Source organism: Symphalangus syndactylus, chromosome 6, assembly GCF_028878055.3.
Source record: "Symphalangus syndactylus isolate Jambi chromosome 6, NHGRI_mSymSyn1-v2.1_pri, whole genome shotgun sequence".
In the NCBI taxonomy this organism is placed as follows: Eukaryota; Metazoa; Chordata; class Mammalia; order Primates; family Hylobatidae; genus Symphalangus; species Symphalangus syndactylus.
This window is the reverse complement of record NC_072428.2, coordinates 52,262,801-52,275,822: the sequence shown is the minus strand read 5'-3', so window position 1 is coordinate 52,275,822 and position 13,022 is coordinate 52,262,801. Positions and strand designations below refer to the sequence as shown.

General features: G+C 41.1%; 1 protein-coding gene across 8 annotated transcripts in view; it reads right to left on the bottom strand.

Annotated features, from left to right (window-relative positions):
- NUP98 (nucleoporin 98 and 96 precursor) overlaps positions 1-13,022 on the bottom strand; it is a 128,357-nt gene that overhangs the window by 69,205 nt on the left and 46,130 nt on the right. For 5 of the 8 annotated variants that reach the window (XM_063641254.1, XM_063641257.1, XM_063641258.1 and 2 more), the window contains one exon: positions 2,709-2,849. The exons of the other annotated variants lie outside the window; for them this stretch is intronic. In XM_063641254.1, the coding sequence (XP_063497324.1) occupies positions 2,709-2,849 (141 nt within the window). The remainder of the gene's footprint in view (positions 1-2,708; positions 2,850-13,022) is intronic. 8 annotated transcript variants of the gene reach the window in all.

The window sequence follows — 13,022 nt, the reverse complement described above, 5'->3', positions numbered from 1 at the left end:
GTCCACACTGCTGCAGGAGGACAGAGGTAGCAGAGAATAAAGTAACTGGGGTAAACGAAATGTTCTGATACCATCCTTCAGAATTTGGAACAGTTTTGTGGAAGTCAATAAGCAGTGGTAATACCAGGGAAAATAGGAATCAGAAACTCCAAGGGGAAAAAATCTGGGCAGCACTATTTTCATAAGTTATAATAACAGAATCATTTGCAACAGTTCATTTGCAACTATTAAATTATTCTTCAAAGAACAGAAGACAGTAACAGTTACAGGACAGAAAATATTATCAACTTTATCAATATAAAAATAAAGATGGGGCCAGGCGCGGTGGCTCACACCTATAATCCCAGCACTTTGGGAGGCTGAGGCAGACAGATCACCTGAGGTGAGGAGTTCGAGACCAGCCTGGCCAACATGGTAAAACCCCATCTGTACTAAAATTACAAAAATTATATGCGTGGTGGCAGGCACCTGTAATCCCAGCTACTCAGGAAGCTGAGGCAGGAGAATTGCTTGAACCTGGGAGGCAGAGGTTGCAGTGAGCCAAGATTACGTCACTGCACTCCAGCCTAGGAGATAGAGCAAGACTGTCTCCAAGAAAAAAAAAAAAAAAAAGAGAGAGAGAGAAAAGAAAATAAGGGTAATAAAAGCATAGGGAAAGGTACTAATATCCTCATTTGACAAAGAAGACTCAAGAAACACTATCACCTTGTTGACACAATAAGAAAAATATGTAAGTATGTAGCTTAAATTTGCAAAGGTTTCTCAAAACCTGACACATGTATCATGATAGTATGGGAGACTAATTTAGTGGTACAGAAACATCTGTCTATCAGGCTGGGCGTGGTGGCTCACACTTGTAATCCCAGCACTTTGGGAGGCCGAGACAGGCGGATCACGAGGTCAGGAGATCGAGACCACAGTGAAACCCCATCTCTACTAAAAATATAAAAAATTAGCCAGGCATGGTGGCGGGCGCCTGTAATCCCAGCTACTCGGAGAGGCGGAGGCAGGAGAATGGCGTGAACCCGGGAAGCGGAGGTTGCAGTGAGCTGAGATGGCGCCATTGCACTCCAGCACTCCAGCCTGGGTGACAGAGTGAGACTCCATCTTAAAAAAAAAAAAAAAAAAAAAATCTGTTCATCTATTCATTCTATTTATCTCAGTTACTCTATTTATGCCAGGTGATAACCAGTTTTTCACTTCCTGTGGAACATAATTTTCTTTTCTTTTCCTTTTTTTTTTTCTTTTGAGACGGACTCCCACTCTTGTCGCCCAGGCTGGAGTGTAGTGGCGTGATCTCGGCTCACTGTAACCTCCACCTCCCGGGTCCAAGTGATTCTCCTGCCTCAGCCTCCTGAGTATCTGGGATTACACGCACATGCCATCATGCCCAGCTAATTTTTGAATTTTTAGTAGAGACAGGGTTTCACCATGTTGGCCAGGCTGGTCTCAAACTCCTGACCTTGTGATCCACCCACCTCGGCCTCCCAAAGTGCTGGGATTATAGGTGTGGGCCACCGTGTCCAGCCCATAATTTTCTTTAAAAAGCTATTTAAATTAAAAAGTAAGTTAATTTCGGCCAGGCGCGGTGGCTCACGCCTGTAATCCCAGCACTTTGGGAGGCCGAGGTGGGCGGATCATGAGGTCAGGAGATCAAGACCATCCTGGCTAACATGGTGAAACCCCATCTCTACTGAAAATACAAAAAAATTAGCTGGGCATGGTGGCGGGCACCTGTAGTCCCAGCTACTCAAGAGGCTGAGGCGGGAGAATGGCGCGAATCCGGGAGGTGGAACTTGCAGTGAGCCAAGATCGCGCCACTGCACTCCAGCCTGGGCGACAGAGCGAAACTCCATCTCAAAAAAAAAAAAAAAAAGTAAGTTAATTTCCTTAAGTTCAAAATAAATAACAAAGTGGTGGGTGGACCCTAGCAAAGTTCGGAAGGAGTATTCAAATGAATGAAGTATGAAAAACACCTCAGGCTGTGCGCGGTGGCTTACACCTGTAATCCTAGCACTTTGGGAGGCCGAGGTGGGCAGATCACGAGGTCAGGAATTCGAAACCAGCCTGGCCAACATGCTGAAACCCTGTCTCTGCTCAAGATACAAAAAAAAAAAAAATTAGCTGGGTGTGGTGACATGCACCTGTAATCCCAGCTACTCAGGAAGCTGAGGCAGAAGAATCACTTGAACCCAGGAGGTGGAGGTTGCAGTGAGCTGACATCACACCATTGCACACCAGCTTGGGCAACAGCGCCAAGACTCCTTTTCAAAAAAATAAAAGAAAGAAAAACACTTCAATAGATAAAACTAAATTTAGGAAATTTAGTAAACAATTATATTGGAAGAAGTAAAAAAGTAGAGGTGATGCATGAGCTAAATTCTCATCTACCATAACAGGTTAAATGTATTTAGATTTAATAAACCAAAACACAGTAATATAAGCACATTTAGCGATATGAACTAAATTATATATCAGATGAATTAAAAACAGTAACAAAAGTGGTTTCTTTGAGAGAGGAGGCCTAGGAGCAGGGAAAGCAGAGTAGGCCAGGATCTATTAATAAGCCCTTCTTTACTACACAATTGTTTAATGACATGCATGTATGTAATGCCTTGGTAGGAATGGCACAGGGGTAGGATGGAAAATCAGATCAGCAAGTATTAGCAAAAAATTAAGAAAAGCCTTCTAAAGTGACTAACACTTACCTACTGGGGCCTGGGGGGCTCCAAAGCCCAAAGTGGCTGTCGTAGTATTAAATCCAGGGGCCCCAAAGGCTCCTGTACCAAGAGGCCCTCCAATCTTAGGTTGGTTGTTCCCAAACAAAGATGCCTGTCCAGCACCAAGAGCTATGGAGACAAGAGGAAAGAAAAAAGCACCACAGAAGATCCTTTCAATGTTGTGCCAGAGGTCAGTTACTTAAAAATATAATACATTTGGAAACTTCATAATGACCACTCATTTCAACAAAGGGGTGAATATGGTTAAGTGCTACTACAGGTCAAGTACTGGGCTCAGTACATTATACACATCATAGGTAAAATACTTAAATCTCTCTGTGCTTCAGTTTCCTCAACTATAACATGAAGTAACATATAGCTTAGATATTTATCCTAAAATTAAAATGAATAAACATTCGTAAAGCATTTAGAAGACATCAGGCACATACTACATGCTTATCAAAATGTCTGATGTAGAAACTATTATTCTCATTTAACAGAGGAGAAAACTTACGGTTTAGTAATTAGCATGATGTCACAATGTTATGATAGAAATGGGGTTCAAACCTAGGTGTATTTGACAACCAGGGCTCTTAACTGCCTGCCACTCTATAGTAAAACAGGTTTCCAAAGAATTTTTAAAAATTAATTATTCTTAAAAATTCAATACTTGCAAATCAAAATACTCAACTAACACAATCATGTCCTCTTTCTTACAGACTGAACTATAGGAAAACTAAATCCAACATATCTTTCACTAATACAACATAACACTTTCATTTATAACATCTCATGAAAACCGGTTTATCTAGACGAACTTGGTTTACAAAAAGCTCAACATCTTCTGGTGAGGTTACTAAACAGACTCAAATTTCAGCAGGAACCAGAGTGGTTGGACTAAGAACTCATTTTCACCAGAGAGAAACCCATTGCAGAAACTTGTATTGTTGAATTTTGCTTAAGGACCTTGTTGTTGGTGGTGATTTTAGAAGTGTAAAACAGGAGAGAATATGGTGAATACAAGTTATTGGCATTATTAAAAAATTCTATTCAATTTCCCACCATATTTCCCCAAAATTATTGGCAATTTATAAGATTTAAAGTTCCTTTAAAAAAAGAGAGAGAGAGAGACAGACAGGATCTCATTATGTTACCGAGGCTGAGTCCTGGGCGAAAGTAATCCTCCCACCTTAGCCTACTGAGTAGCTGGGACTACAGGCATGCATCACCACGCATGGCTTCTGAAGTTCTTTTTAACATATCAACTGCATCTTGAAACAAATACCATTTACCAGGAAAATCACTTCAAAGACACAATACTTGCAGGTCAAAAATATTGTACGGGAACTGCTTTGAGATCACAGTCGAAAAAGAACAGGGAGTTTATACCAAGACAACCCACACAATATAAATCAGAAAGGATGACTACTGAACAAATTACTCTGACTGTCCAACCTTATTAAAAATAAGACAACAGGGTCAGGCGCGGTGCCTCATGCCTGTAATCCCACTACTTTGGGAGGCCGAGGTGGGTGGATCACCTGAAGTTAGGAGTTCAAGACCAGCCTGACCAACATGGAGAAACCCTGTCTCTACTAAAAATACAAAAATTAGCTGGGTGTGGTGGCACATGCTTGTAACCTAGCTACTCGGGAGGCTGAGGAAGGAGAATCGCTTGAACCCAGGAGGTGGAGGTTGCAGTGAGCCAAGATCATGCCATTGCACTCCAGCCTGGGTGACAAGAGCAAAACTCCATCTCAAAAAAAAAAAAAAAAAAAGGACAGGTTTGGGACAAAGAATAAGACTTCTTTTAAAGTTCTAAACCATTAGTAATTAACGCAAGCTCCAAAAAATACTAAAATTATATTACTTCATCAAAGGAAATAGTTTACAGCACAAATGACAGAATTGTTTATTTTCTGGTAGGCTAATACCTCCTTGCCTCCAAACAAAAACTTAGGTGAAACTCAAATATATAAAATAGATTAAAAATTCTACTCTAAATGTGTATTGCTCTCACCTTTACAGGATCCCTGGATGATGACCCATGAATCAGTCTAAAATCACTGTACTTTATTTCAGTAATCCACAGAAGAATAAACAAAAGGCACTGTGGGCCGGGCGCAGTGGCTCACGCCTGTAATCCTAGCACTTTGGGAAGCCGAGGCGGGCAGATCACCTGAGGTCAGGAGTTCGAGACCAGCCTGACAAACATGGAGAAACCCTGTCTCTACTAAAAATACAAAATTAGCTGGGCGTGGTGGCACATGCCTGTAATCCCAGCTACTCAGGAAGGCTGAAGCAGGAGAATCGCTTGAACCCGGGAGGCGGAGGTTGCAGTGAGCCGAGATCACGCCACTGCACTCCAGCCTGGGCAACAAGAGCAAAAGTCTGTCTCAAAAAAAAAAAAAAAAAAAAAAAAAAAAAGGCACTGTGTGGTTTGAGTTGTCTGTAAAGGGATCATCATAAAATGACTTTACTACTGACTATTGCAATTTATCAATGGAAAAACAGGTATTTTTATCCAGATCTGCCTTGTTTTATGCACAAATGGCTTTTTAAGTTTAATGAAAGAACTAATGGTCCACAATTTGAGGGGCATTCTGAGTGTGGTGATGTGTGACATAATAAAGTTTTGGTAATTTGTCAAGATAGGAAAAATGTACTATATTTATGATTAGCTGTAGCAGTTATAAAGAAGCTATATGGGGGACAAAATCGTAATAGCGGCCTTAGAAACTCCAAAGAAAATCAAGAAAAAATTGAAAATGGCTATTTTCCTTTTGAGATATTCCAAAATTGTTAGAATTTAAATTTATCTGAGGCATCTATTAGCACCAGAAAGATTTTTCTATGTGTCTCTTAGTATTACAATCAATCTTCCTATATGTAGCCATTACTTCAAGGAAAACCTGTAGAACGAAGGTTTATTACTATTACTAAGTAACCAGGGCAGTGTTGTGCAATTGATAGTGCTAATGACAGTTAATATGACTATAAAACAAGAAACTGTTATGTCCATGAGTTAATGAATGTTTCTTAGTCTGAATACATGGGGCGGGAGAAAATCACACATCAAGGGCCAGTATAAAACCTTTTATACTAAGATTGGTTTCTTAAATCGAAGCATTCAAAAAAATCTTATGTATTTGTACATTTAATATTTGCATATCAACTACTCATTAAGTACCCAAACGCCCACATTACAGGAGGCTTGAGTTTGAATCTCCATCACTGAAAATAAGAGGCTGCAGAGAAACACTCACTTAGCTATTGCCTCCCAAAAATACAGCCTAAAGCTATAGTGCTAGTCTACCTGTTAAACCATGAAATGCAGAGTTCAGGAATGTGGGTGTTTATATGCAAGTCTCAGGAAATGTTCCTCCCAAACCCAAGGGCCTGCTTCAGCAGATGTGATAATCAGGGAACTGCAACAGTGTGTGCGCTTGGTGACTCACAATTCTCATTTCCCTACATGATATGCTGCTGCTAAGGTTAGGGGTGTAAAATTCTTAATTGGTTGTATTCTTCTTTTAGTTTATAGGAGAGGCACGTATAAGGAATATACAACAGCAACACAATGCAGTTTGTTTATTGTGAGAGAGAACTGCTGAAGGAAAACAGAATATTATTAAAATAAAATGTTAGGATACTACATTATTGTGGAATAAGAGACAAAAGCATCAGAAAAAGAGTTACAGAGTCTTGGAATATGGGGGAAGATATTGCTAATCATAACCTACAAGATCCAGGAGCCAAAGAGAAAGTAATTCTGATCACATAAAAATAAAACTTGTGGCTGGACGCAGTGGCTCATGCCTGTAATCCCAGTACTTTGGGAGGCCGAGGCGGGAGGATCACGAGGTCAGGAGTTCCAGACTAGCCTGGCCAAAATGGTGAAACCTCATTTCTACTAAAAATACAAAAATTAGGCTGAGGCAGAACTGCTTGAACCCGGGAGGCAGAGGTTGTAGTGAGCCGAGATCACACCACTGCACTCCAGCCTGGGCAACAGAGCAAGAGTTCATCTTGGAAAAAAATAAAACTTGTGGCCTGGTGCAGTGGCTCATGCTGGAAGGCTGAGGCAGGCAGATCACCCGAGGTCAGTAGTTCAAGACCAGCCTGGCCAACATGGTGAAACCCCATCTCTACTAAAATTATAAAAATTATTAAAAAAATGTAAAAACCTTCCTTAATTTGAATTTGAGCAAAAAAAAAAAAAAAGAAAAAAGAAAAACCTTCCTTCATTTGCCCGTACCAAAGCTATTTTTTCCTAAAGGGTTGGAAGAAAACATTATTTGATTTCAGATGATATATTCTGCATATGTTTAGGGATCACAATGTACAACAAAATGAGAGCTTTTGTTTTCATTTCTTGCAAAATTTGTGTGGTAGAAGTTGGATAAGTTGAAAAGCTCAAATGAAATTCTTTCTGAGGTATAATGAGGAATTTCATTAAAAAAAACTAATTTATTGAGAGTTTTTAGCATGAAGGGTTGTTGAATTTTGTCAAAGGCCTTTTTTGCATCTATTGAGATAATCATGTGGTTTTTGTCTTTGGTTCTGTTTATATGCTGGATTACATTTATTGATTTGCATATGTTGAACCAGCCTTGGTATTTATAGCACATATCTCAAAATAAGAGCTATGACAAACCCACAGCCAATTTCATACTGAATGGGCAAAAACTGGAAGCATTCCCTTTGAAAACTGGCACAAGACAGGGATGCCCTCTCTCACCGCTACTATTCAACATCGTGTTGGAAGTTCTGGCCAGGGCAATCAGGCAGGTGAAGGAAATAAAGGGTATTCAATTAGGAAAAGAGGAAGTCAAATTGTCCCTGTTTGCAGATGACATGATTGTATGTCTAGAAAACCCCATTGTCTCAGCCCAAAATCTCCTTAAGCTGATAGGCAACTTCAGCAAAGTCTCAGGATACAAAATCAATGTGCAAAAATCACAAGCATTCTTATACACCAATAACAGACAAACAGAGAGCCAAATCATGAGTGAACTCCCATTCACAATTGCTTCAAAGAGAATAACATACCTAGGAATCCAACTTACAAGGGATGTGAAGGACCTCTTCAAGGAGAACTACAAACCACTGCTCAATGAAATAAAAGAGGATACAAACAAATGGAAGAACATTCCATGCTCATGGGTTGGAAGAATCAATATCGTGAAAATGACCATACTGCCCAAGGTAATTTATAGATTCAATGCCATCCCCATCAAGCTACCAATGACTTTCTTCACAGAATTGGAAAATACTACTTTAAAGTTCATATGGAACCAAAAAAAGAGCCCGTATCGCCAAGTCAATCCTAAGCCAAAAGAACAAAGCTGGAGGCATCACGCTACTTGACTTCAAACTATGCTACAAGGCTACAGTAACCACAACAGCATGGTACGGGTACCAAAACAGAGATAGAGATCAATGGAACAGAACAGAGCCCTCAGAAATAATGCCGCATATCTACTACCATCTGATCTTTGACAAACCTGACAAAAACAAGCAATGGGGAAAGGATTCCCTATTTAATAAATGGTGCTGGGAAAACTGGCTAGCCATATGTAGAAAGATCCCTGCCTTACACCTTATACAAAAATTAATTCAAGATGGATTAAAGACTTACATGTTAGACCTAAAACCATAAAAACCCTAGAAGAAAATCTAGGCTATACCATTCAGGACACAGGCATGGGCAAGGACTTCATGTCTAAAACACCAAAAGCAATGGCAACAAAAGCCAAAATTGACAAATGGGATCTAATTAAACTCAAGAGCTTCTGCACAGCAAAAGAAACCACCATCAGAGTGAACAGGCAACCTACAGAATGGGAGAAAATTTTTGCAACCTACTCATCTGACAAAAGGCTAATATCCAGAATCTACAATGAACTCATACAAATTTACAAGAAAAAAACAAACAACACCATCAAAAAGTGGGCAAAGGATATGAACAGACAGTTCTCAAAAGAAGACATTTATGCAGCCAAAAAACACATGAAAAAATGCTCATCATCACTGGCCATCAGAGAAATGCAAATCAAAACCACAATGAGATAGCATCTCACACCAGTTAGAATGGCCATCATTAAAAAGTCAGGAAACAACAGGTGCTAGAGGGGATGTGAAGAAATAGGAACACTTTTGCACTGTTGGTGGGACTGTAAACTAGTTCAACCATTGTGGGAGTCAGTGTGGTGATTCCTCAGGGATCTAGAACTAGAAATACCATTTGGCCCAGCCATCCCATTACTGGGTATATACCCAAAGGATTATAAATCATGCTGCTATAAAGACACATGCACATGTATGTTTATTGTGGCACTATTCACAATAGCAAAGACTTGGAACCAACCCCAATGTCCAAAAACGATAGACTGGATTAAGAAAATGTGGCACATATACACCATGGAATACTATGCAGCCATAAAAAATGATGAGTTCATGTCCTTTGTAGGGACATGGATGAAACTGGAAACCATCATTCTCAGCAAACTATCCCAAGGACAAAAAACCAAACACTGCATGTTCTCACTCATAGGTGGGAATTGAACAATGAGAACACTTGGACACAGGAAGGGGAACATCACACTCCAGGGACTGTTGTGGGGTGGGGGGAGTGGGGAGGGATAGCATTAGGAGATATACCTAAGGCTAAATGACGAGTTAATGGGTGCAGCACACCAACATGGCACATGTAAACATATGTAACAAACCTGCACATTGTGCACATGTACCCTAAAACTTAAAAGTATAATAAGAATAAAAAAAACCTATTATATAACCAAAAAGAGTGAATATCCACAATACACAAAGAATCCTTAAAAATAAATTAAGAGGCCAGGCACGGAGGCTCACGCCTGTAATCCCAGCACTTTGGGAAGCCGAGGCTGGTGGATCACTTGAGGTCAGGAGTTCGAGACCAGCCTGGCCAACATGGTGAAACCCCGTCTATAACTAAAAAAATACAAAGTTAGCCGGGTGCAGTGGTGCATGCCTATAATCCCGGCTACATGGGAGGCTGAGGCAGGAGAATCACTTGAACTCAGGAGGTGGAGGTTGCCGTGAGCTGAGATCCCACCATTGTACTCCAGCCAGGGCAACGAAAGAAACTCGGTCTCTAAATAAATAAATAAATAAATAAAATATAAATTAACAAGAATCTCAAGTTAGTGGTAGGTGCAGAAAAAAAGAAACAATAATCCAATACTATGAACAGAGAACTGACTCAAATGGCAAATAAAAAAAACCAAAGATATTCACCTTTGCCAGTAATCAGTGAAGTGCAAACTGGAATGTACCAATTTCTAATGTGTATGAAAAGACAAAAAAGCCCAATATGGAAAACATAGAAAAATGGGCATTTTATATAATGTGAGCAACACAAACTATTATTTTTGAAAGGCAAATTAGCAAATTCAACCAAAATCTGAAATATGTGTATATTCTAACACTGCAATTCCAATTTGATGTATCAATCCTACAATAAACTAACACATGCAAAATTATGTAACAAAAAATGTTCACTAAGGTTTTGCCAACATCTTCAAATAAATGTCCATCAATAGGTGAAATGTTAAATGATGGTATATGTACGATGTGTATAAATTGTGTGTATTTAATGGAATACTAAATAATTTTTTTGGGAATGAGACTTTTCTCTGGAGTGCAGTGGAATGATCACCACTCACTGCAGTCTCGACTTCCAAAGCTCAGGTGATTCTCCCACCTCAGCCTCCCGAGTAGCTCGGACTACAGGCACATGCCACCAAGCCCAGCTAACTTTTTGCATTTTTAGTACAGACAGGGTCTCCCTATGTTGCCCAAGTAATCCGTGCACCTCAGCCTCCCAAAGACCTGGCATTACAGGCATGAGCCACCTCATCCAGCTCTAAGTAGGGTTTTTCAAAATGAGATCAATATGTATGTACTGACCAAAAGAAAAACTGGTATTATGTGAAATGAAAATACAAGTCACAGAACACTATGTAAGACAGTGCTTTCGAACATCTTCAACTACAGCACATGCAATGAAAAACACTGAGATCCAAAACACATAAACACAAACACAACTGAAACAAAGTTTCGTAAAAGGATATTAACCTTAATATTTTAATTTTTTTTTTTTTTTAGGACAGAGTCTCATTCTGTTACCCAGGCTGGAGTGCAGTGGTACTATCATAACCCACTGCAGCATCTACCTCCCAGGCTCAAGCGATCCTCCCACAGCACATCTCATTCAGCTGCTTCAGTAGCTACGACTACAGGCACATGCCACCATGCATATCTATTTTTTTTTTTGATAGCTTCTTACTATGTTGCTCAAGATGATGTTAAACTCCTGACCTCAAGCAATCCTCCTGCCTAGGCCTCCCAAAGTGCTGGGATTAGAAGCATAACCCATTAGGCCAAGCCTACTGATTTTTAATTCTACTTCATTTTCTTCAAATGCTGATTGCAGGCAACTGTATTAATTATAACCAACTAATGCATCTCAGTCTTTGGCTTAAAAGTCACTCATACAGGGTATAGTTTCCATTTAAAAATATAATCCCAGGCCGGGCACGATGGTTCACACCTGTAATCCCAGCACTTTGGGAGACCGAGGCGGGCAGATCACCTGAGGTCGGGGGTTTGAGACCAGCCTGACCAACATGGAGAAACCCCATCTCTACTAAAAATACAAAATTAGCTGGGCATGGGGGCACATGCCTGTAATTCCAGCTACTAGGGAGGCTGAGGCAGGAGAATCGCTTGAAACCAGGAGGCGGAGGCGGAGCCTGTGGTGAGCCAAGATCGTGCCATTGCACTCCAGCCTGGGTAACGAGAGCGAAACTCTAACTCAAAAAACAAACCAGAATATAATCCTAAACCCTAAATATAAAAGACATGTATGTACAGATGTGTGTGTAAACATGTCCAACAAATGCATAGAAAGGGGTCTGAGGAGATACATGCCAAACAAACCTAATCATTTCACAGGTGAAAAAGACTGGACTTTTCATGAAACTTATGAATTGTTAAAAACTTTTTTTTTTTTTTTTTTGAGACTGAGTCTCACTCTGTCGCCCAGGCTGGAGTGCAGTGGCGCGATCTCGGCTCACCGTAAGCTCCGCCTCCCGGGTTCACACCATTCTCCTGCCTCAGCCTCTCCGAGTAGCTGGGACTACAGGTGCCCGCCACCACACCTGGCTAATTTTTTGTATTTTTTTTAGTAGAGACGGAGTTTCACCGTGGTCTCGATCTCCTGACCTCGTGATTCGCCCGCCTCGGCCTCCCAAAGTGCTGGGATTACAAGCGTGAGCCACCGCGCCCGGCCTGTTAAAAACTTTTTACCAGCACTTACATCTTTTATCTTAAGCAGAGAGCACTGACTCATGCCTATATTCCCAGCACTTTAAGAGCTCAAGGCAGGAGGATGGCTTCAGCCCAGGGGTCCAAGACCAGCCTGGGCAAAACAGGCCGACCTCATCTCTCCAAAATATTAAAAAATTAGCCGAGCATGGTGGCTTGCACCTGTTGTCCCAGTTACTAGGGAGGCTGAGGTGGGAAGATGGTTTGAGCCTGGGAGGTAGAGGTTGCAGTGAGCTGTGATCATGCCAATGCACTCCAGCCTGGGCAACAGAGCAACAACCTGTCTCAAAACAAAACAAAACACCTTTTATCTTAAAAAGAAGATTGAAGGCTGGGCGCGGTGGCTCATGTCTGTAATCCCAGATTTAGGCAGGCTGAGGCAGGAGGATCACGACGTCAGGAGTTCGAGACCAGCCTGGCCAACACAGTGAAACCCTGTCTCTACAAAAAATACGAAAATTAGCTGGGCATGGTGGCGTGCGACTGTAGTCCCAGCTACTCAGGAAGTGGAGGTTGCAGTGAGCCGAGATTACGCCACTGCACTCCAGCCTGGGGGACGGAGCAAGACTCCATCTCAAAAAAAAAAAAAAAAGGAAAATTGAAAAAAATAAAAATAAAACCACAAAAGCAGATCATAGTACAAAATGAGGTTCCATTAAGAAGGAAATGACAGCCAGGCACGGTGGCTCACACCTGTAATCCCAGCACTTTGGAGGCCGAGGAGGGAGGATCACCTGAGGTCAGGAGTTCAAGACCAGCCTGACCAACATAGTGACACCCCGTCTCTACTAAAAATACAATAATTAGCCAAGGATGGTGGTACACACCTGTAATCCCAGCTACTAGGAAGGCTGAGAGAGGAGAACCGCTTCAACCCGGGAGGCGGAGATTGCAGTGAGCTGAGACTGCACCACTGCACTCCAGCCTGAACGA